This window comes from Coenobita brevimanus, chromosome 98 (genome assembly GCF_032717465.1).
Source record: "Coenobita brevimanus isolate Jiangsu-jjx chromosome 98, ASM3271746v2, whole genome shotgun sequence".
NCBI classification, from domain to species: Eukaryota; Metazoa; Arthropoda; class Malacostraca; order Decapoda; family Coenobitidae; genus Coenobita; species Coenobita brevimanus.
The window spans coordinates 18,820,117-18,844,768 of NC_137051.1; the positions used below are offsets into that span (position 1 = coordinate 18,820,117).

The 24,652-nt window shown below is 43.7% G+C and overlaps 1 protein-coding gene across 3 annotated transcripts in view; it reads left to right on the forward strand.

Moving 5' to 3' along the window:
• HisRS (histidine--tRNA ligase) overlaps window positions 1-24,652 on the forward strand; it is a 152,512-nt gene that overhangs the window by 61,667 nt on the left and 66,193 nt on the right. For all 3 annotated transcript variants that reach the window (XM_080283849.1, XM_080283848.1, XM_080283847.1), the window contains 4 exons: window positions 3,461-3,656; window positions 13,674-13,807; window positions 20,947-21,204; window positions 23,630-23,944. In XM_080283849.1, coding sequence (XP_080139975.1) covers window positions 3,461-3,656; window positions 13,674-13,807; window positions 20,947-21,204; window positions 23,630-23,944 — 903 coding nt within the window. The remainder of the gene's footprint in view (window positions 1-3,460; window positions 3,657-13,673; window positions 13,808-20,946; window positions 21,205-23,629; window positions 23,945-24,652) is intronic.

Here is a 24,652-nt window from a genome sequence, read left to right on the forward strand (position 1 = left end):
TGTGATCTCACTCACGCCCTGGCCTTCCTCATGCCTCTTGATAGTTTCGAGCTTGCACTCCAGTGTCAGGGTTTGGTATTGCTTCTTCTCGAAAGGCTCCACAGATGATGATGAAGGTGAAGGACGCTCAGGTGGCATGATGCAAGATGCGAAAGATTCTCGGATTATAGAAGGCACACACTACACTCAGGAGACTAGCAAGATCAATCCTTTAACACCTGTCAATCCCTACTTGCTCTCTCCAACACATGCAGCACACAAATTAACCATTATTTCATAGCGTACCTCTAATATTACATCTCATATGCACCCACTTATCACAAAACCCTGCACAAGATGGAGTTAGTTTCCACACTCTTACAACAAACTGCTTACACTTCCTCTACTTTGACAGTTTCACCATCAGCCCTTGATACCAGTACTTTTGTTTTGTCCACATTTACTCACAAACCCTTGTGCCTCATTCCATCTCTCCACATCCTAAATCTCCCCTCTGCCTCCCTTTCATTCTCAGCAATCAACACCAAGTCATCAGCATACATTATCTCCCATGGGAGTCCATTTCTGAAGTCACATGAGAGAGCATCAAGCACCATGACAGACAGCAAAGGGGTCAGGACTGACCCACACATGCACACCAACAATCATGGGAAACTTGTCACTGGAAACAACATTCTCTAGCCTGGGTGCAAGCACTCACATCCATATCCATGACCATTCTAACCAGCCACTCTTTGATCCTAAGCTTTTTCCTTGCACTTTTCACCACCACCCTAGGGACTCTGTCAAAAGCCTTCTTCAAATCAACAAAAACAAATTACAGCGCTCGTGTATGTTTTTTCTGAAGCTGTCGGACAATGAATTTGGCATAAGTGGTCCTTTTGCTTGGTATAAACCCAAACTGCATATCATCAGTATTCACTCTTTCCCATATCACATCTTCTAGGACTTCCTCTATTACCTTCATTATCGGGTCCAGAATTTTTAAACCCCTATAAATTTCTCTTTCCAGGGCATCACTCTCCTCTCTTTACACATTTACAGTCATACTTTCAGCCAGTCATCTGAGACAGCACATTCATATATAATTGAATATATCAAATCAGTAACTAAACCCACTCCTGTATCTCCCAAGGTCTTCATCATTTCAACAGTCAACTCAGACACACCCGCAGCCTTCTCCAACTGCATCCTTGCCATTGCCCTGCTTACAGCAGCAGCATTAATCAAGAGTCCATGTGCCAAACTCCAGATCCACTGACTTTAAACCTTCCCTGTTCCAGTCAAACTTCTCATTCAGCAGCCAGTTATAATGCTGTCTCCGGGCATCATTAACAATCTCACAGTCCTGGTGCTGTATTATCTATATCGTGAATGAACAGGAGGAATAGCTTTTTTTCATTCCTGTAATGGTACAAGTTGATCTAGTAGAGCCCAGTTAGTAATCTTGGACAAGAGTGATGGGTTGGAGACAGTACAAGAGTTATCATGCTTTCAACAGAGACCAGGGGCCGGAGCAAGGCACATTTCTCAGACTGTACAAAGTTACCTTCTGAGAAACATTTGTTTAGTATTTTACAAATAAAGTCAGCTGCATGTTCATAGTCCTCTGACAACTGCAACACATTGAATGGATCAAGTGGGCAACATGTTTCATTAAGACTGATATATAATTGTTGCAGTAGCCTCCCTGTTCAATCCCTTATCCCTGAGGTCACTCAGTGACCTCATCCCAGGTCTTTTTTGGTCTGTCACTTGCAACCATACCCTCAGTACATCCCTTTATCTGATTTCCAGCCTAATGTACATGGTAAAATCAAATGTGAACTTAAGTTGGGCACACCAGCAGCAATTCATTGTGTTGGTCACCATCCACTCACTCGATGTAGTGCTGCTCTTGGGTGTCTGCCCTTTCCTCTCCTCTCTCCATTCCTTCCTTCCCCTTCTGTCTTTCTTTACTTCATTCTTTCCTCGTCCTTCTGCCTACAGGTGACTTTACACTCCCTCTATTGTCATTCTTTCTTTCATTCTTTCCTCTTCCTTCTGCCTATGGGGGACTCTACACTGAGTGACAAACCTAATGGTTTCCTGTACACCAGGAAACCATTTACTATGCTGGGTGGTAACCATATAACCAAATTATGGCACCTGATGGTTTAGTGGGTAATTACAGCACTCCAATCAGATTGAACCGGTGAAGGTTTATATCCAAGAGATGGTTGGGATTATTGTTCATGTAATACCATTCAGGGATGAGTGAGGCTGGTCACTCTCATCTTAAATGTCAGGACCAAATTGCCTAGCCCTGGGCTTCTACGCTTCTCATGGGGCAACGTAGAATTGGATGATGGATGGATGGATGATACTTAAAGACTCATAGTATTGCTGTCACTGAAGTGGTGGATCAGTATTGGAAACATTACCCAATTTGCCCCTATAAACAAAAAACTTTGCGAAGAGGTGGAGGGGATGCTAGGTAACTCAGAACACCCACATGCCGACATGGTCTATTTACACTGGTATTCCAACATCTACACCTTAGCAGGCACTAGCTACCGACCCTTTCAAGTGCAGCTAGACAGCCTGTGACCCAGCTGATTGGTAATACACCCCACAAGATGAGAATCACTTCTCAAGCTAAACAAACCTACTGTACAATATCCTAACATATTCTTAGCTTACATTAATGTTATGGCAACACAGCATATCTGTAGGCCTCACCAAACATTAGTCATATTCTTTGCAGGAAATACACAGAACTAATCATTGTTGACAGTATATTTACACCATGACAGCACCAAGAAGATAAAACAGTTAACATGATTTAGAACACACATCAGATTATATTATAGCATTGTTGTAACATACATCAGTTTATAACTTTAACATTACAGCATCAGTGCAGAAATACAAATAACATACCAGCACTACCCACTTTCTTTTCACTTCAGTGATACATCACATACCATAGTACACATACCATATGCACTTAACCTGTCCAACACAAAGAGGCCTGCAGCACAGCCTCAAAAAAATATCTCTGAGACCAGCTAACTGAAATGGCTGGACTTTAACAGTCCATTAGCTCTGAGTCTCTGTGAGCCAGGGAACACATTAACAGTCCATCCCTCTAATATTGTGGGAAATTAGAATAATGATGATGATGATGGTGATATTGGAATCATTACACAAACCATATGCACTTAACCTGTCCAACACAAACAGGCCTGCAGCACAGCCTCAACAAAATATCTCTGAGACCAGCTAACTGACATGGCTGGACTTTGACAGTCCATTGTCCCCGTGTCTCTGTGAGCCAGGGAATACATTAACGGTCCATCCCTCTAATATTGTGGGAAATTAGAATGATGATGATTATGATGACATTGGAATCATAGGAAGGATTTAATCATTGACTGTAATATATATTTTAAAGCAATAATTCATTTTTACCCAACAGGAGGTGTTAACGGGGAAGTATGGTGAAGACTCTAAGTTGATATACGACCTGGAGGACCAGGGTGGTGAGATCTTGTCAATGCGTTATGACCTGACGGTACCCTTTGCTCGATATGTGGCCATGAATAAAATTACTAATATCAAGCGGTATCATGTGGCCAGAGTTTACCGTAGGGACAACCCTGCCATGACCAGAGGTAATTGTGTGTATATTGACATATATAATATGGCATGATATAACATCTAAAAAATTATGTTCCTCCATCTTTCAGTGTGTCACAGTCTTCCATTTGACCATTCCCTGACATTCAGCAAAACAGACAGTCCATCATCATATCTGTTTCATTAATGTCTCATTTTCCTATGCTCCATCTTAGAAAATCGAAGTCTTTCTCTTGTAAAATTAACTTATCAAAGGTTGAGTGTGCTGAACCATCTCTGCATCACTGCTGACTGCTTATTGTTGTGCCTCTTTATCTCCTGTATAGATTGTGGTTCTTGTGTGGTGGGCTTACCTCATACTGCACTTCTAAACAGGATGGAATCAAGGGCCTTTTGCCTTATCAGGCTACTGTATCCTATCACTGACTTCTGCTTTCATCATCATTATTATTATTGTCCAGACCTCCCTTCCCACCCCAGGGCAGAGTGAGGAGTTGCAACATCCAGACAGCCAAAGTTTGCCCACTTCGATGGGCCTCACTTCCATTCACTCACCATTCAAGCCCTCAAAATCCTGGCTCCATCAAATAGTCCAAAAAATTTTCACCACATTCTGTAGCTTCACATATACCTATCTGATAGAGCCAGTTCGAATGCTGTCATGTTAAAAAGAGGTGCCAAATCCCTGGTTATGCACTTCACACAAAATTCATCCCTCCAGCACGGTCACTTGTCAGTCCCTTAGCCTCACCAGCATTCATACCTCTCTTCCTCACACACTCATCCACAATATCCCTCCACATTCTTCTTGGCCTACCTCATCTCCTCCCTCAAATCTGCTCAGATATACCTTTTTCACTATTCTGTTGTCATCCATTCTCTCCAAACGACCAAACCATCTAAGTACACTTTCTTCAATTCTGGTGTCCTCAGACTTCCCCACTCCGCATCTTTCACGTATCACATTATTCCGTATCCTATCCACTCTATGTACTCTACATACATTCCTCAGCAGTCTCGTCTCCATTGCTCTTACTCTTGACTTTTCACTTTCATGCTACACTATAGTCTCACATTCATACGTTAAAGTTGGCACTAACACTCCCTCATGTAAGTCTTGTGCAGCTGCAACACTCAAGCCTCTTTTTCATATCAAGGCCTTCATAGCACCAGCTACCTTCCTTCATTGTGTCACTCTACTTTCCACTCCTTTTTAACATTTTCCTCTCTTCTCTATCACTGTACTCAGGTAATTGAACTCTCACTATTTCCAGTCTCTCTCCATTCTCTGTAACATCATACTGGAAGTCACCTTCTCTCTCAGTAAAGATCACTTTACTCCTTTTTACATTTACTGTCAAGGCACAGACATCTACAAAACTCTGCACTAGTCTCATCTGCCTTTGGACCAGACAACATAAGCAACATACATCTTAAACACCTTGGACCATAAGGCATACAAGCACTCACCAGCATATCAAACTACAGCTACTCACACATCTTAAAACCCAACATCTGGAAGCATGGAATCATTATCACTATCCCCAAACCCAACAACGACCCCACATTACCTTCCTCACATCACCCGATCACACTCCTCTGCACCCCCTCCAACGTCACTGAACCACTGGTATTACAACTAGTTACACCTCACCCCCCCCCTAGCCCCATCACAACATGGTTTTAGGCCACTACATTCCACAAACACTCTTGTTACAGACCTTACACAGAGAGTTTTTGATGGGATGAATTCAGCCAGGCCACAACACAGAACATTCCTAGTCACACTAGACATTAGCAAAGCATTTGATGCCATCCCATGCCACAGCCTCACAAACAAAATATTCAACACAGACTTGCACAATAACACAAAAAGATGGCTGGCAAACTATTTAGCAGGCAGATGTGCACAGGTAACATTTGCTGGTCAATCTTCAAACATCAGAAACTTCACAAATGGCGTTCCCCAAGGATCTGTTTTGTCCCCTACTCTCTTTAACTTATACATGCACAACATACCCACACCCCACACACCACAAATACACATAGCCTCCTGTGCGGACAACATAACTCTTACATGTACGCACCAAAACGCAGACACAGCCACACACATCCTCCAACCTTACCTCAACACACTACACGAATGGTTCACCGCAAACAGACTCAAAATAGCCCCAGCCAAATCTACAGTGACCCTTCTCACAAACTGGACAGCAGAACATAGTCACATTCCACACCTCACTGTAAACAACATTCCCCTACCCCCCCCCCCACACACACACACTCCTTGCTGTAACATACAATACATCAGTGTCATTCAAACAGGACATCACAAACATTAAAGATAAATTAACACCAAGACTCAACACCTTGAGGTTACTTGCCCATACAACATTTGGACACAACAAAGAAACCACCACCACAGTCAACAAACAATATATACATTCATTGATAAATTATGCAAGCCCTGCTTGGGCTTCTAATCTCACTGAAACTCACAACAACACGCTACAGACCATACAGAGCAAGGCCCTAAAAATAATCACAGACTGCACAGCTACTACACCCACAGACTACCTACACCAAGAAACCAAAGTCCTCAAAGTCAAGGATCATCTAGACATGAGAGGCACCCAAATTCTCGCCGCAGCCTCCACAAACCCACACCATCCACTACAGTACATGGCAGCACATTCACACACACCAAGGAACATCAAAACAACACCCATCACACGTTATCATACACAAATACTGTTATCTGTCCGCCCTCACCTGCCTCAGACCAGCTTCCAGAAGCATATCCGTACTCAGATCACTCACCACTCCATTCAGTCACTCAAAGACAGTACACAGTTACATGCACGGCCTCCTGATATCCACCCTTCTGAATCCTATCTCCCTCGTGAGGACAGGGTCTGCGTTGCCAGGCTGAGATGTGGGCATCATCCAGCCCTCATGAGTTATCAGAAGAGGCTGGATGACTCCGTCATTGATGCCTGTCCAGGAGGCAACACAGCACCCCATACTATTAAGCACATTATGGAAAACTGCATTGCACACAATCACCTGCGCCAACAACACAACATACACTCCTTGAGAGCTCTGTGGGAAAGCCCAGTCTCAGCCGTGGCCTTCTTTAGGGAGCTGGAGCTGTGCGGCCAGACTGGCTTGGGAACAACTACTATTACGACTCTGCACTAGTCTACTAAGCTCTTTTTTGGTATTTGCAAGTAACGCTGCATCATCGGCATACAATAAATTTGAGATATTCCATTCAGCACCATTCATTCCCAACGTCACCCCTCTCTCCTTTACGCATATTCTTACTTTTCACATCACCCCATCCATATATATACAGTACTGAACAACCACGGGGACATCATGCAACCTTGCCGCACACCTACGTTGATCTTGAACCATTCACTTAGATGCCCACATACCCTTACACATGCCTCTTTACTATTGTAAAAACTCTTGATGGCACCTTGCAGCATACCATGTACACCATACATGCACAAAACTTTCCTCAATCCTTCTCTGTCTTCTTTGTTGTATGCTTTCTCCAAATCCATAAATTCCATGAACACCATATTGTCCTTCTCACATGGCTTCTCCACTGTCTCATTGCAAATATTTGATCCACACATCCTCTGTCACTCCAAAAGCCACCACTTTTATGTCACTCACTAGGACTTATGATATCTCCCTTACTTTCTCTATAATATTTCCTTCATATACCTTCCCGACAGCACCCAATAGATAATTCTTGCACTCTCTTCATTGACGTTTATTTTTGTACAGGGGTACAATCACTGCCTTTTCCCACTCTGCTGGCACAGTTTCAGTCATCCATGCATTCTTACATATCTCCAACAAGCACTTCATTCCACTCTTCCCACTACACTTAATCATCTTTGCATACACATCATCAACCCCAGCTGCTTTTCCATTTTTCAGCTGCTTCACAACATTCTCCACCTCTGTGAGTGTCATGTTTCCTGGCACTGCATTCCTTCTCTGTACACCCCCAGAACCAATCATGTTAACAGTTGCTTTGCTCACTCCATTTCCATTCATCCGGATTTCAAAATATTCTCTCCATTTGGTCCTTACTTCATCCTCGTGGGATAACAATATACCACTTACATACTTCACACTTTCACATTTCTTTCCACTGTCACTTCTACATTTTCGCACCTCTTTCCAGAATGACTTCCTGTTTTCAGAGTAATTTGCATTCATTTTTCTTCCAAGATCATCATTTACCTCTTTTTTTTTTTCCTCTTCATTAGTCTTGTTATGTACTTCTGTTCTCAGTATATTCAGTTATTATTTCAACCAAACCCCTGTCCTGTATGCACTCTAACCACTTCTTCCTCTTTTCCTCCACTGCTGTCTTAACCTCTTCGTCCTACCATGCTGTACCTGTCTTCTTTGTTGTTACTCTTGCCACATCACACATCACTTTTGCATTCCTAACTAAGCAGTCCCTGTATGTATTCCACAGGCTGTCCAGATCCATTTCATTATGATTCACTGGTTCTAACTCCTCCCCTACTTTGGTCCTATGTTCATCTGCCATTTCTTTGATCCTCAGCTTCTCGACTTTCAATCTCTCTCCCTGACTTGCTCCGCTCTCTCTTGGTCCACCTCGTTTTGCTCAACTTGATCTTGCATACCACAGTCTTATGATCTGACAAACTTCCACATCATCCTCTCATTGCACTTATATCAGCAATACTACCCAGCATTGGTTTCTCTGAGCACTTAAATAATCAGGGTCCTTTCAACACAATTGCCATTCCCCCTGTGCCTTTTAAATTTATGTGCATCATTGTTTTTTAAATAAGAATTACAAATGCACACCCTCCTTTCCTGACTCATGTCCTTCTGTCACTTCCCATTATCATTTTCTCCTTGTACTCCATTATTAACCATTATATCATTTACAGGACCAGTGCCTACTCTTCCATTCATGTCACCTATTACAAACACTTTATAACTCCTGGGCATTTCTCCTTCTACTTTATCCAGCTCATCCCAAATCCTGTCCTTCTGTGTCTCTCTCCTGTCATCACACAGTGCATATGCCACAATCGCTGTCACTTTCACCTTCTCAAACTTGAACTTGACTTGCATACTGTACATCTTGAGCTGACACATTTGTAATCTCTCATTCCACTCTGCCACAGGTCATTCATCAACAAAGCAACTCCTTCCTTGCATCTTCCTCGCCTAGTCATGCCTGACTTTACAGGGGTGATGTGCTCCATCCCTACGTGTCAAGTGGGGTTGGTGGAGGATTAGTGCCCCTCCCTGTAAAACAATTAACTCTAAGCCCTTGGCCACCCCGTCTGGGATACATGGCGTCTGGCAATGAATGAATGATTGAACATTTTCCCACTCTTCACACCCTTTCATCTTTGTTTCACACAATGCCATCACGGCATATCTTGCACTCTTGAACCCATTCATCACTTCCACCTCTGTCTGTCCTCATTCACACCTCTCACTTTCATGCACAGCAATATTATTGTGCCAGTACAGTTGGCCTCCACATTCAGATGATTTTGGTAGAGACATGCATTCATATGGGACTTTTGTGAACATTTTCTGGTTGAAATTCACATTAGTGGTAGCTGGGGGCGCCCATCATCCACCCACTCAGTGTAGGGATGCCTCATGGTCTCTACACTTAGTGACAAGCCAAATGGTTTCTTGTTCCCAGGAAACCATTTACTACACTGGGTGGCAACTGTATAACCGGGGTTTTTGGCTGGGTTAAGCGTTCCCCAGAATCCCCTATCCAAAATCACTCAATCATGGCAGACATTTCGGAGAGCCTCAGGAGCCCAATATCTGCCCAGGGCCCCAACCAAATGGACAGATTTGCTTGGCCATGTGGAATGTGAGAGATGTGAATGAGGAGAGCAAGAAGGTGGAAGAGGTGAATGTGTTCAGGAGTGCAAGATATGCTGTGATGGCATTGTGTAAAACAAAGATGAAAGGGTGTGAAATGGCAGAGCAGGAGGGTCTGAAATGTGTAAGATTGGGCATGAATGGGTGAGGAAGATGCAAGGAAGGAGTTGCATTGTTGATGAATGAGGTGTGGCAGAGTGGAATGAGAGATTACATATGTGTCAGCTTGAGATGTATGTATGTCAAGTTCAAGTGTGAGAAGGTGAACGTGGGAATGATTATAGTGTATGCACCGTGTGATGACAGGAGTGAGAGAGAGAAAGACAGGTTTTGGGATGAGCTGTATGAAACAGTGGGAGAAATGCCCAGGAGCTACAAAGTGATCGCAGTGGGCAATATGAATGGTGTGGTCCTGAGGATGACACAGTAAGTTGTAATGGAGTACCAGGAGAAAATGGTAATAGGAAGCGACTAAATGATATGTGTCAGGAAGGGAGGTTGTGCATTTGTAACTCATATTTCAAGCACAAAGGTGTGCATAAATATACATTGTATAGAGGGAACAGGGATCATGTTGAAAGGAGCCTGATTGATTATGTGCCAGTAGAGAGGTCAATGCTGGGAATGGTTGCCAATACGAGGGCCGTGAGAGGACAATGTCAAGGTTTGTCACATCATATGATTGTGGTATGCTAGGTCAAGCTGGGAGGAGTGAGGTGGATCAGGAGAGAGAGGAGCAGTCAGGGAGAAAGACTGAAAGTCGAGAAGCTGAGGATCAGAGAAATGCCAGATGAATACAGGACCAAAGTAGGAGAGGAGTTGGAATCAGGGAAATGGAATGAAATGGATCTGGACAGCCTATTTTCGTTTTCTTTTCGTTTTTAAAGGCTCCAACATGCTTGCATGTGTCGGCCATGGTCACCTAATGGCGGCTCTCCACGCTGCACGATCCATTGCAGCCTCCCTGTTCAGTCCCTTAACCCTAAGGTCACACTTAATGACCTCGTCCCATGTCTTTCTCGGTCTACCCCTCATAACCTCACCCCCAATATTAACACTTCTCACCTTCCTCACCCAATTATCATCCCCCATCCTCTCCACATGTCCAAACCACCTCAATCTACCTCTCCTCATCACAACACCAATACACTCCAGTCCCATCCTACCTCTCAACTCTTCCATTGTAAACCCAGCCCCTCCAGGCCTTGGACGCAGGGACGCACTGCACATCCACCTAATCATTGTCATTTCTATATGTCTGAGCCAGCGAATATCTTCCTCCTTCACTGCCCAGGTCTCACTGCCATACAGCATTACACTCCTAACACATGCTGCATACAAAGACCCCTTAGCACGTAGGGAGAGCCCTCTCAATGTCAGGAGAGGCAAGAGCTCCTGACATTGAGAGGGCTCTCCCTACGTGCTAAGGGGTCTTTGTATGCAGCCTGTGGAATGCATATAGGGATGGCTTAGGAATGCTAAAGCAGTGTGTGGTGTGGCAAGAGTAACAACAAAGAAGAAAGGTACAGCATGGTGGGATGAAGAGATTAAGAGAGCAGTGGAGGAAAAGAGGATAAAGTGGCTAGAGTGGTTACAGAACAGGGGTTCAGTTGAAATACCTATAACTGAATATTTTGAGAGCAAGAAGCATGTAAAGAGACTAGTGAAGAGGAAAAAGGAGGAGGTAAATGATGACCTAGGAAGAAAAATGATTGCAAACTACTCTGAAAACGTGAAGTTATTCTGGAAAGAGGTGCAGAAATGTAGAAGTGACAGCGGAAAGAAATGTGAAAGTGTGAAGGATGTAAGTGGTAGATTATTAACCTATGGGGATGAAGTAAGGACCAGGTGGAAAAAATATTATCAAAGCCTGATGAAAGGGAAAAGAGAGAGCAGAGCAGCTGCAAACATGGTTTTGGGGGTGTGCAGAGAAAGTGGGCAGTGCCAGGAAACGTGACACTCGCAGAGGTGAAGAATACCATGAAGCGGCTGAATAATGAGAAAGCAGCTGGGGTTGATGAGGTGTATGCAGAGATGACTAATTGTAGTGGAGAGAGTGGAATGAAGTCCTTGTTGGAGATATGTAAGAAGGCATGGATGTGTGAAACTGCCAGCAGAGTGGAGAAAGGCTGTGATTTAACCCCTGTACAAAAATAAAGGTGAGGAAAGTGAGTGCAAGAATTATTGTGGCATACATTTATGGAATGTTGTCGGGAAGGTATATGGAGGAATTATTATAGAGAAAGTAAGAGAGATATCAGAAGTCCTAGTGAGTGATGAACAGGATGGCTTTAGGAGTGGCAGAGGATGTGTGATCAAAATTTGCAGTGAAACAAATAGTGTAAAAGGCTTGTGAAAAGGACTATAAGGTGTTTATAGCATGTATGGATCTGGAAAAAGCATACAACAAAGTAGACAGAGAAGGATTTTGGAAGGTTTTGCACATGTATGCTGTAGATGGTAAGCTTCTAGTGCTGTCAAGAGTTTTTATGATGGTAGTGAGGCATGTATAAAGATAAATGGGCATCTAAGTGAATGTTTCATGATCATTGTGGGCTTGCAACAAGGTTGTGTGATGTCCCCATGGTTGTTCAATATATACTGTATATGGATGGGGTGATGAGAGAAGTAAAAACAGAAGTGATGGAGAGAGGGATGGCGTTGGTATTGACTGGTGATGGATGGAATATCTCAAATTTGTTGTATGCTGATGATCCTGTGCAACTTGCAATTACCAGGCAATAGCTTAGTAGACTAGTGCAGAGTTTTGCTGATGTTTGTGAGCATTGTGCCTTGAGAGTAAATGTAGAAAAGAGTAAAGTGTTGGTAATCGAGAGAGAAGGTGACTCCCAGTGCGATGTTAAGAGTTAATGGAGAAAGACTGGAATTGGTGAGGGAGTTCAGATGCCTGGATACAGTGATAGAAAAGAGAGGGAAATGTGCGAAAGAAGTGGAAAGTATAGTGACACAAGGAAGGAAGGTAGCTGGTGCTATGAAGGCCTTGATAAGAAACAGAGGCTTGAGTGTTGCAGCTGCATGGGGCTTACATGAAGGAGTGTTAGTGCCATGTGTAATTTGCGGATGTGAGACTGATGTGGCATGAAAATGAAAAGTCAAGAGTGAGAGCAGTGGAGATGGGACTACTGAGGAATGTGTGTGGAGTACAGAGAGTGGCTAGGGTACAAAATGTGATTCATGAAAGATGCAGAGTGAGGAAGTCTGTGGACACCAGAAGCAAAGAGAGTGTACTGAGATGGTGAAGATGCAGAGTGAGGAAGTCTGTCCTTGGGAAGTCTGTGGACACCAGAATCGAAGAGAGTGTACTGAGATGGTATTGTCATGTGGAGAGAATGGATAACAATAGAATGGTGAAAAAGGTACCTTATATTTGAGCAAATTTGAAGGAGTGAGGAGGCGAGGTAGGCCAAGGAGAAGGTTGAGGGATATGGTGGATGAGTGCGTGAGGAAGAGAGGTATAGAAGTCAGTGAGGCTAGGGGACCGACAGGTGATTGAGCTGGCTGGATGAATGTTGTGAGAAGAAGTGCATGATCAGAGATTTGGCACCCTTTTTTAACATGACAGCGTTCGGATTGACTCTATTCGATACTTTTATGTGAAGCTACAGAATGTGGTGAAAATTTTTGGTGTATGAGATTGAGCCAGAATTCCAGGGGCTTGAATGTTGAGTGAATGGAAGTGTGGCCCACTGAATTGGGCAAACTTGGGCTGTCTGGACGTTGCTACTCCTCACCCTGCCCTAGGCTGGGAAAGGAGGTCCAGATGATGATGATAAGGAATTCATATTACCAAATAGGTTATTATGGTTGTTGTCTCTTGGTCAGTCAACTTTAGAAGGAAAGGTGTGGTAATTATCAGCCATCTTGTTTGGTTTTTATATCAGGTTTGCCATAAGAAGTGGGTTTGTTACAGAGATGAATGGTTGCTGTTAGATGAAATGAGTTTGTTGCAGAGATGAGTAGTTGAGTCGGAGAAATGCAGTGCATCATATAAAACAGTAGCTTAAATGAATTTTAAAAATCATCATATTTGGTCAGTTTGTGTTAGTTACTTCATAATTTGAAGTGGCAGCCAGCTACCTCCACTTGGTTTCAAGTCTCCTCTTCCTTTCCAGGTCGCTACAGAGAATTTTACCAGTGTGACTTTGACATAGCGGGCCAGTACGATGCCATGATCCCTGATGCCGAATGTGTTCAGTTGGTGCACCAAGTCTTGTCCAAACTTAACCTTGGTGACTTCACTATTAAGGTACCGTGTAATTGTCTTAAATATGTGTAAATTGATTATATTAACATAATTTACTCTTAGCTTAATGGATATGCTATAGACCCTCTTCCAACTTGATAACTGTGATCCTGAAGATGGTGCATTGGAGGAAGTTTGTGTATGACCAAATGCTGGGATATATCTTACCATGCAGAAAGGGGGGCTCATAGAATATGGTATTAAATTTTAGAGGCGAAGCTTGTAACTCATCAGGCACATTTTTATTCACAGTAGTAGACAGTCAGGTCTCGCTATGCAGTAGGATTGCATCAAGTGAATACAAATGTGGGCGATTGTGTGCGCGTATGCGCCAACGCAAGATCGTGCAAACAGAGTGAGAGAAGAGTTCTGGACAAATGTGGAAGTGTGCATGGAAAAGTTTGGAAGGAATGAGAAAGTGTTTTTGATTGGTGATATGAATGGTAAAGTAGGGAATGTGAAGGTGGATGGAATAGTTGGTGAGTGGGGTGTGCCTGCTGAGATAGATGAGAATGGCAGTGCATTAGTGGACATTTGTGCTGGGACGGGGTTGGTGATAGCCAATACCCTCTTCAGGCATAAAATGTTCCACAGGTATACATGGCGAGTGATGAGAAGGGTGGGTGGTGAACTGAATGAAAGGAAGGCAATGATTGATTATGTGTGTGTGGATGAAAGGATGCGAAGATGTGTAATGGATGCAAGAGCTTATAGAGGTTGGGGGAGTGGACTTTCTGACCACTACTTGGTGGTGGCCAGAATCAAGATCCAAATAAGATGGAGAAATAGAAGAAGGGATGGATGGGAAGGAGTATTTGCAAGGAGAGTGGAAAGGTTACAAGAGGATAAGAAAAAGGCAGAATATAAGAGAGAAGTGGAGGAACGATTGGGCAAATATGAACTGGAGCAGGTGGGGGCCGTAGCACGGGCCGAACAGGGTAGTACTCCCAAGGGGAATGGGAATGCTAGTGATAGGGAGAGCTGGAGCTCGTGTTTCACTAGCTATCTAACCATCCCCCTTTACTGACCTTTTCAGTGTGACAGTAACATTGAGAGTAGACCAGCATACTCTCCCAAACATTTCCTCTAACTGTCTATGCACTACACCACATGCACTTTACTTTTCACACAACATATCCCACTACGTTACAGGGGTTGGCACCAGCAAGGGCATGCGGCCAGAAAACTTTGCCCCCGCTACCTAGTGGCGGACATCTGGGGGGAGGAGTGGCGGGGGTTCCGCCGGCATAGATCGTGGGTCCAAGGCGAGATGGGGCTTGGGCCTGTGCTAGAGGGTACAGGGCATTGCGGTTCCCAGGCTGCCGCTTCCGCCCAATAGAGAGGGGCCCGAACCTGGGAGTAGCGCCCCAGGAGGCTGCCCTATCAGTGGGTGTATAATGGCGGGATAGTTGCAGTGCCAAGGCGCGCTTGGAGAGTGTCCCTGCAGCTGTCCTGGCAGGGTGCCCCGAGGCCACTACCACAGCCACTGGTAAGCTGGTGGGCTAGGGGTCCCAGATCCATTGCCTGGACCTGGGACTGTGCAGTGAGTGGGACCTGTGCTATGTCTGTCCCCCTTTATTAATACTGAAGATGACAAAACAAAATAAGTTTCAAAGCAAGCCTGAGGACAGTAAATCACCCATGGGGATGAGGGTGGGTTCAAGGAATGTGGGAAGTTTGAGGGAAAGAGTGGGGGAAGTCGTTGAGGCATTCAGTAGGAGGTGGGTGGATGTGGCGTGTTTGCAGGAAGTCCGGTACAGGGGTGGATCAGCCAGAAAGATTGTTGGGAAGGACTGTTGCTATAAGTTGTTTTGGCAGGAGGGGACAGACGGATATGGAGGTGTTGGTGTGATGGTTGCGGAGAAATGGGTGGAATATGTTATGAATGTTTTGAGAGTAAGCGATAGGATATTGGTAGTGAAAATTCTGTTTGGTAGAAAGATAGCTGCGATTATATCGGCATATGCTCCACAGACAGGATTGGATGAAGCAGAGAAAGATAGATTTTGGGATGATTTAATACGTGTAGTGGGTGGTATGCGGGATGATGAGATAGTAATTTTGTGAGGGGACTTAAATGGTCATGTAGGTGAAACAGCACAAGGTTATGAAGGAGTGCATGGGGAATGTGTGTATGGTCTAAGGAATGCAGAAGAGAAAAGGATACTCGAGTTTGGGGAGGCAACGGACATGATTGTGTGCAACAAATATTTTAGGAAAAGAGACAGTAGGTTAATTACGTATGAGTCTGGGGGAAATAGCAGTCAGATAGATTATTTTCTGGTTAGGAGGGCCGATAGGAGGTTAGTGAGGGATGTTAAAGTTATAGGAAGTGAGGAGTGTGTGCAGCAGCACAGACTATTGATTTGTGATATGGTGCTTAAAGAACAAGTGATGAAAAAGAGGACTTATGTACCTAGGAGGAAAATATGGAAGCTGAAAATCCAAGAAGTAAGGGATGCATTCTATAGCGAGTTGAGGAGAGTGGTGGCTGAACAGGGAGCTGTAGACAGAGGCGTTAATGAACAGTACAGAGCCCTCAAGAACAATTTCTTGAGAGTTACTGATGTAACATGCGGTTGGACAAGAGGACCACCAAGACATAAAGTTACTTGTTGGTGGGATGAGGGTGTAGAAGCTGCAGTTAAGGAGAAAAGAAGGCTTTTCCGGGAATGGAAGAAGGGTGGTAGCAAAGAGGAATATATGGCTGCCAAGCGTAGGGCTAGAAGAGAGGTATACAGGGCAAAGTCTGAGTCACAGGGACTATTACTTGATAAGCTAAATCATGGGGAAAGGAAAAATATGATATTTAGGGTGGCAGGTCAAGTGAAGAGGGATAATCGGGATATTATAGGTGAGCAGTGTGTGAAGAATGATGAAGGAAGGGTAGTGGTGAACAGTGAGGATATTAAAGATGCATGGAGAGAGCACTATAATCGGTTGTTGAATGAGGAGTTTGACTGGGACAGGGAAGGTTTGGAGCCAGCAGATCCAGTGTCTGGCCCTTGGCCTTTGATTGATACTGCTATTGTGAGTGAGGCAATAGGCAGGATGAGGGTGGGGAAGGCAGCAGGTGTGTCTGGGTTGGCTGCCAAAATGTTGAAGGCCTCAGGCAATATAGGGGTGAGTTTAGTCACTGACCTGATAAATAGGATTATTTATGAGTGTGTTGTCCCAGATGATTGGCTGAAGAGTGTAATTGTAAATGTGTATAAAGGGAAGGATGATGCCCTGGAAAGAGGAAATTATAGAGATATAATGCTTTTAGATCAGATAATGAAGGTAATGGAGAGAGTTTTAGAAGGTATGATTAGAGAAAGAGTGAATATTGATGAGATGCAGTTTGGGTTTATGCCAGGTAGGGGGACCACTGATGCTATATTCATTGTTCGTCAGCTTCAGGAAAAATATATTGGTAGGAGAAGGGATCTTTATTTTGTTTTTGTTGATTTGGAAAAGGCCTTTGACAGAGTCCCTAGAGAGGTGGTGAAGTGGGCAATGAGAAAGCTTGGCTTGGAGGAGTGGCTGGTTAGGGTGGTTATGGCTATGTATGTGGGTGCTCACACCCAGGTAAGAGTGAATGGAGATTTGAGTGATGAGTTTTCTATGAATGTTGGTGTGCATCAGGGGTCAGTCTTGAGTCTCATGTTGTTTATCATGGTACTTGAAGCCTTTTCACGTGACTTTAGAAACGGACTCCCGTGGGAGTTGTTGTATGCTGATGATTTGGTGTTGATTGCAGATAACGAAAGGGAGGCGGAGGAAAGGTTTAGGAAGTGGAGAGATGGTATGGGGCACAAGGGTTTAAGGGTAAATGCAGATAAAACAAAAGTGATGATATCTAGGGTTGGTGGTGGTACAGTCAAAGACGAGGGAGAGGCCATGTGCAGTTTGCCACAAGGGCGTGGGAAGTAATTCCATCTTGTGCGGTGTGTGTGATGAATGGGTGCATAAGAGATGTAGTGGTATCAGAGATAGACTGCGAGATAATGATTTTATGTGTACGGTGTGTCGGAGTGAGCATGTGGAGATTGTCAGACGTGAAAGGATTGAACTTGCTGGTGAATCTCTTGAGTGTGTGGAAGAGTTTTGTTATTTGGGAGACATGTAGTGTGCTGGAGGTGGGGCTGGAGCTAGCTCTGTGGCTAGGGTGAGAAGTGGTTGGAAGAAGTTCAGGGAGCTCTTGCCTCTCCTGACATTGAGAGGACTCTCCGTACGTGCTAAGGGGTCTTTGTATGCAGCATATGTTAGGAGTGTAATGCTCTATGCTAGTGAGACCTGGGCAGTGAAGGAGGAGAATATTTGCTGGGTCAGACGTACAGAAATAACAATGATTAGGTGGATGTGCAGTGCGTCCCTGCGTCCCAGGCCTGGAGGGGCTGGGTTTACGATGGAAGAGTTGAGAGGTAGGATGGGACTGGAGTGTATTGGTGTTGTGATGAGGAGAGGTAGATTGAGATGGTTTGGACATGTGGAGAGGATGGGGGATGATAATTGGGTGAGGAAGGTGAGAAGTGTTAATATTGGGGGTGGGGTTATGAGGGGTAGACCGAGAAAGACATGGGACGAGGTCATTAAGTGTGATCTCAGGGTTAAGGGACTGAACAGGGAGGCTGCAATGGATCGTGCAGTGTGGAGAGCCGCCATTAGGTGACCAAGGCCGACACATGCAAGCATGTTGGAGCCTTTAAAAACGAAACGAAACGAAATCTGTGCAGCACGTGATGTGTGTGGGATGAAGAGAAGACGGAGGGGGGTGCAAGGAACAGCGTGGTGGAATGAAGAGGTGAGACAGGCTGTGGCACAAAGGAAGAAAGCATACAATGAATGGATGAGAAATAGGGGCTTGGAAGAAGTTGAGAGGCGGAAGAGAGAGTTATATGTAGAAAGAAATAGAGAGGTGAAAAGAGTAGTAAGAGAGAGTAAGAAGAGAATGGACGAGGAATTTGGAAGGAATTTGAGTGTAAAGTGGAGAGACTGTAAGAAAATGTTCTGGAAAGAAGTAAAGAGAGTAAGACAGGGTGGAAGTGAAGTTAGCAGGGGAGTGAAAGATAAAAATGGTAGATTACTAGTGGAGAAGGGAGAAAAAGTGAGCAGGTGGAGATAACACTTTAAGGAATTGTTGAACATAGAGGATGGAAGTAATGCGAGTATAAATGGTTGGGGAATGGCTGGGAGAAGGAGGGAGGTGAGAAGACTGGAAGAAATCAGTAGGATAGAAGTTGTGGAAGCAATGAATAAAGTTAAATTGGGGAAAGCCCCAGGAACTGATGGAGTGTGTGGTGAAATGCTGAAGCATGGGGGAGAGATAGTAGTAGAATGGATGTGGAAGATGTGCAGATTGGCCTGGGAGAAAGGTAGAGTCCCGAAGGATTGGAAGTCAGGTATAATTATTCCCTTGTACAAAGGAAAAGGGGAAAAAGAACTGTGTGGTGATCATAGGGGCATTTGTCTTCTTAGTATAATAGGAAAAGTGTATGGTAGGATACTTATTGACAGAGTTAAAGAAAGAACAGAGGAATTAGTTGCAGAAGAACAGGGAGGCTTTAGAAAGGGAAGAGGTTGTGTAGATCAGATATTCATTCTTAGCTCTTTAGTGGAAAAGTTTCTAGACAAGGAAAAGAAGTTGTATATGGCTTTCATGGATTTGGAGAAAGCATATGAGGGGGTGGATAGACAAGGATTGTGGAAAGTGTTAAGAATATATGGAGTAGATGAGAAGTTGTTGAATGTTGTGAAGGGTATGTATGATGGTGCTTAGGCTGCAGTGCATGTGGATGGTAAACTGAGTGAGATTTTCTCTTTGAAGGTTGGGTTAAAACAGGGATGTGTCATGTCTCCATGGTTGTTCAATCTGTACATGGATGGGATAATAAAAGAGGTACAAGGTAGGGTAGTGGATGTTGGAGTGGCCCTGGCGAGAGAGGGTAGTGTTTGGGAACTCCCTTTACTGTTGTTTGCAGATGATACTGTGTTGTTGAGTGAAGACGAATGGGAGCTGCAAGGCTTGGTGGATGAGTTTGGGAGTGTGTGTAAGAAACGGAATCTAAAGGTGAATGTAGGGAAGAGTAAAGTGATGGTCTTTGAGAGAGGTGAAGTCAGTGAATGTACAGCGAGGTTGGATGGTGAGGAATTGGAAAATGTGTAGTGTGATGAGTAAGGATGGAGGTTTGGAGGATGAAGTGCTTGAAAGGGTACAGCAGGGAAAAAAGGTTGCTGGTTCTTTGAAAGCAGTGATAAGAAACAGGGAAGTGAGCATGGAAGTGAAAAAGTTACTACATGACAGTATTGTGATACCAACTCTAACATATGGAAGTGAAGCTTGGACGTTGTTATTTAAGAGGAGCCTGTGGAGTCACATGGAGAGACAGGCTGACGAATGAGGATATAAAGGAGCATTGTGGTGTGGATGTGGATGTGATAGGAAGCGTTATGAGGAACACACTGAGGTGGTTTGGCCATGTGGAGAGGATGGAGGGTGAAACACTGACGAAGAGAGTGTATGTGAGTGAGGTGGATGGGGGGAAGAGGGAGGGGGAGGCCGAGGATGAGATGGAGGGATGGAGTGGAGAGGTATATGAGAGAGGGGGGTGTGAGTTGGGAGCAGGGCAGTGAAATGGTGGGGGACAGGGCGACTTGGAGGCGATTTGTTTGTGGCCACCCCAAACGGGATTGAGGCGTCTGGCAATAGGTAGATAGTATGATCAAGGCAAACACTACCCTGATATTCTCTCTCTCTCTCTCTCTCTCTCTCTCTCTCTCACACACACACACACACACACACACACACACACACACACACACACACACACACACACACACACACACACACACACTGCTATTTTTGTGTCATAGGACTTAGTTTTCTCATAAAAGATATGTTGTCTGAGTATTTTGAAACTTCATTACTGGTCTCAAAACAGTACCTTATGTTACTTTCCTGTATGCTGTATATGCAGTATTGTATTTGTATACCATCAAGCACTGATGATTGTACACCTGTGACATCAGTATACAGTATATTTATTCACTGCAGCCTCCTTGTCTTCCTTTTTTGTATTGAAGCAATTTGCATTTTGTTTTTCATGTTTTCCCTTTTCATCTCCATTTTCCATGCATTGAAGTCTTTTCATTTTTTCCAGATTAATCACCGCAAAATCTTAGATGGAGTGTTTGGATCCTGTGGGGTGCCAGCTGAAAAATTTCGACCCATTTGCTCAGCTGTGGATAAGCTGGACAAAAGCCCATGGGAAGAGGTCCGAAAGGAGATGGTAGAGGAGAAAGGATTGAATGAAAGTGTAGCAGACTTAATTGGAGATTATGTTAAATTCTCTGGTCGAGAAGAACTGATAGACAGACTAAAAAGTGATGAAAGATTGGAAAATTCAGCTGATGCACAGGTTAGTATAATTTTAACTAATCTGCATGCATATGTGCTACCCAGTTTGTTATTATTACTAGAAATGCAGGTCAGCCTCACTGTTTGATCGACCATTACATGATCGTTTACTTTTTTAGTTGGTGGGGGTGCTCACCATCCACTTGCTCTTGGGAACCTGCCCTTTCCTCTCTTCCTTCTTTCCATCTTCCTCTTCTCTCTTTCTTTCTTCATTCTTTCCTCTTCCTTCTGTCTAAGGGTGACTGTACACTGAGTGACAAGCCAAATGATTTCCTGTACACCAGGAGACCATTTACTATGGTGGGTGGTAGCCATATAACCAAGTTATGGCACCTGGTGGTTTAGTGGGCAAAACTAATGTGCTCCAATCGGATTGAGCCGGTGTAGGTTAATATCCAAGGGGTTGTTGAGGTTTAGGCTGCTGCTCACATACTGTATTGCCACTCACAGATGAGTGAGGCTGGTCACTCTCATCTTAAATGTCAGGACCAGCTTGCCTAGCCCCAGGCCCCAACGCTTCTCATGGGGCAACACAGGATTAGATGATGAAGGATTGAATGAACATTGTACCCTCTTGGTTTGACATACAATAAACATTTTCTCATATAATTGCTTCAATCCCCTGTGAAGCACAACTTTTTTATATACAGTTGTTAATTTCACTTATACAGGCACTAACATCCCCACTTTTGATATACAATTGATAGTTATCCGATCATTTTTCCATGAATGTAACCAGTCATATAGCAAGGTAGACCTGTACTGTATAATTTGCACACTCTTCTTCAAGATAAATCTTAATAATGTATAGGATCTCACTTGACAGATCCCATTGTGGAAGACCATTAGCAAAAAAATTTGTAATCTTTGCAACTTGGAGAGGGGCTTTATCAAGGATTTCTTGAGTTTATCAAACAGGAAGAGTGTGCAGTTTCACCATTAGACCCAAAAGGGGATATTGCTGTAGAAAGGTAATGCAATATATGGTTTCATGAGTTACAGTAAACCATTAGAAGTGAAAAGAAGAGTAATTAAAAGTGACAGGAATAATAGAGGAAATAGAAAGAGAGGAGGGCAGACACAGAAAAAGAATGATAAGGGTGAAGGAAGAAGTAAGCAGCACTACTTAGAATAAGTGGATGATGGTTGCCACCATACCAACAAGAAAAGAGGGTTAATTGTGCAGAGGAAGTAAGGAGTAGAGTAGCTCAAGGAAGAAAGGTAGCTAGTACAGTGAAGGCATTGATGCAAACAGAAATGAGTATGCACATAGCAAGAGAATTGCATGAAGGTGTGTTTGTGCACACAGTAAACAAGGGTTGGGTGTTAAACTGGTGTGGCATATAGGCCAAAAGTTAGGAACAGTGGAAGTGGTGTTGCTGAAGGTGCCCTAAAATACCTAAAGCAAGAGGCGTTAATTATTTGGCACCAGGTAATTAAAAGTTATAAAGTAAGCTATTTCCAGTGTCAGTCTTTTTTTAATTAACCAGTCACATTCTCAGGTGAAAATTTAGGTAACACCCCAAAATTGTTTTTTGCATGTTTCATCCATATTAATACACCAACTTTGGTATTTGTATTCTGCTTAGGTGCATCTACCCCCTATGTAGAGGCTTCTTGACTACATGATTGCTGTCTAAGTAAATGGTCTTCCACCACTTAAAAATTGAAGTAGGCAGACTCGGTTTGGGCTGCACATTACACGGAGATGAATCCATCCATCCATCCATCATCCAATCCTATTTCGTCCACGAGGAGCATAGGAGCTTGGAGCTAGGCAAGTTGGTCCTGGCATTTAAGATGAGAGTGACCAGCCTCACTCATCCCTGAGTGGCATTACATGAGCAATAGACCCCAACCACCCCTTGGATATAAACCTGCACTGGCTCAATCCAATTGGAGCACCTTAATTACCCACTAAACCACCAGGTGCCATAATTTGGTTTTATGGTTACCACCCAGCCCAGTATATGATTTCCTGGTGTACAGGAAACTATTTGGCTTGTCACTCAGTGTAGAGTCACCCATAGGCAGAAGGAAGAGGAAAGAATTAAGGAAAGTAAGACAGAAGGAATATAAAGTCACCCATAGGCCGAAGGAAACGGAAAGAATGAAGGAAAAATGGACAGAAGAGAAAGGAAAGAAGAGAAGAAGGGACAGACACACAAAGTTCAAGTTTTCATTTGTCACAGAACATAGTTTGAAGATCTGAATATCAGTAAGGTAATTTTCACAGGTTTTGTATTAGACCTACAGATTCTTGAAAAAAGTTTGCAGCTGTATCGCTTTGATAAACATAAATGAGATATACGTGTAAGTGTTGATTGTGTCATCTGTTGGTGGAAATGTAGAATATTGGACAACAGGTAGGGTCCTAGGCTTCCTGGCAAACATATTAATAAAACTCTTCCTCTTTCCATTTCTAGGCAGGATTGAATGATTTGAGCCTGCTCTTCCAGTACTGTAAAAGTTTAGGGTGTGATGATCATGTGGTGTTTGACATGGGCCTGGCCAGGGGGCTAGATTATTACACTGGAGTCATCTATGAAGCAGTATTGATGGCAGGACAGAACCGAGGGGAGGAAGGATCTGTAGGAAGTGTGGCAGGAGGTGGAAGGTATGATGGATTGGTTGGCATGTTTGACCCCAAGAAGAAAACAGTGCCTTGTGTTGGTGTGAGCTTTGGCATTGAGCGGCTGTTCACCATACAAGAACAGAAGCAACGTGCAGAAAACCAGAAGGTGAGCAGTTTATGTTTTATTGTAGATGCAGATCTTTGTTACCGTAGTTTTCCAGGAAGGATTTATACCTTTTATACATGTAAATAGAATGGTGAAAAAGTTATAGCTGAGTGAATTTGAAGGAAGGAGGAGGCAAGATAGGCTAAGGTGAATGTGGAAGAAAATGGTGAACATGTGTGTGAGGAAGAGAAGTAAGTTGATGAGGCTAGGGGACAGACGAGATCGAGCTGGCTGGATGAATGTTGTGAGAAGTGCATGATCAGGGATTGGCACCCCTTTTTAATGTGACAGCACCCGGATTGACTCTATCGGATACGTTTATGTGAAGCTACAGAATTTGGTGAATGTTTCTGATGTATCAGATAGAGCCAAGATCCGGGGGCTTGAATGATGAGTGAATGGAAATGTGGCCCATTGGATTGGGCAAACTTGGGCTGTCTGGACATTACTAGTCCTCACCCTGCCATAGGCTGGGAAAGGAGGTCATGATGATGATGATGATGAAATCATTTTGATTGTAGTCCAGTTTCCTCTCAACGGGTATTATTGATCCCAGAGTAGGTTATTGATCCTTAATGATGGGAGAATGAGAAAAAGGATTACCCATATAGTCCATATATGTCATAAAAAGTGAATATAACTGGCAAGAGCAAGGATGGGAAACCCATCTTCTCGGTTATTGGCCTAGAGATAATGGTGACCACACTC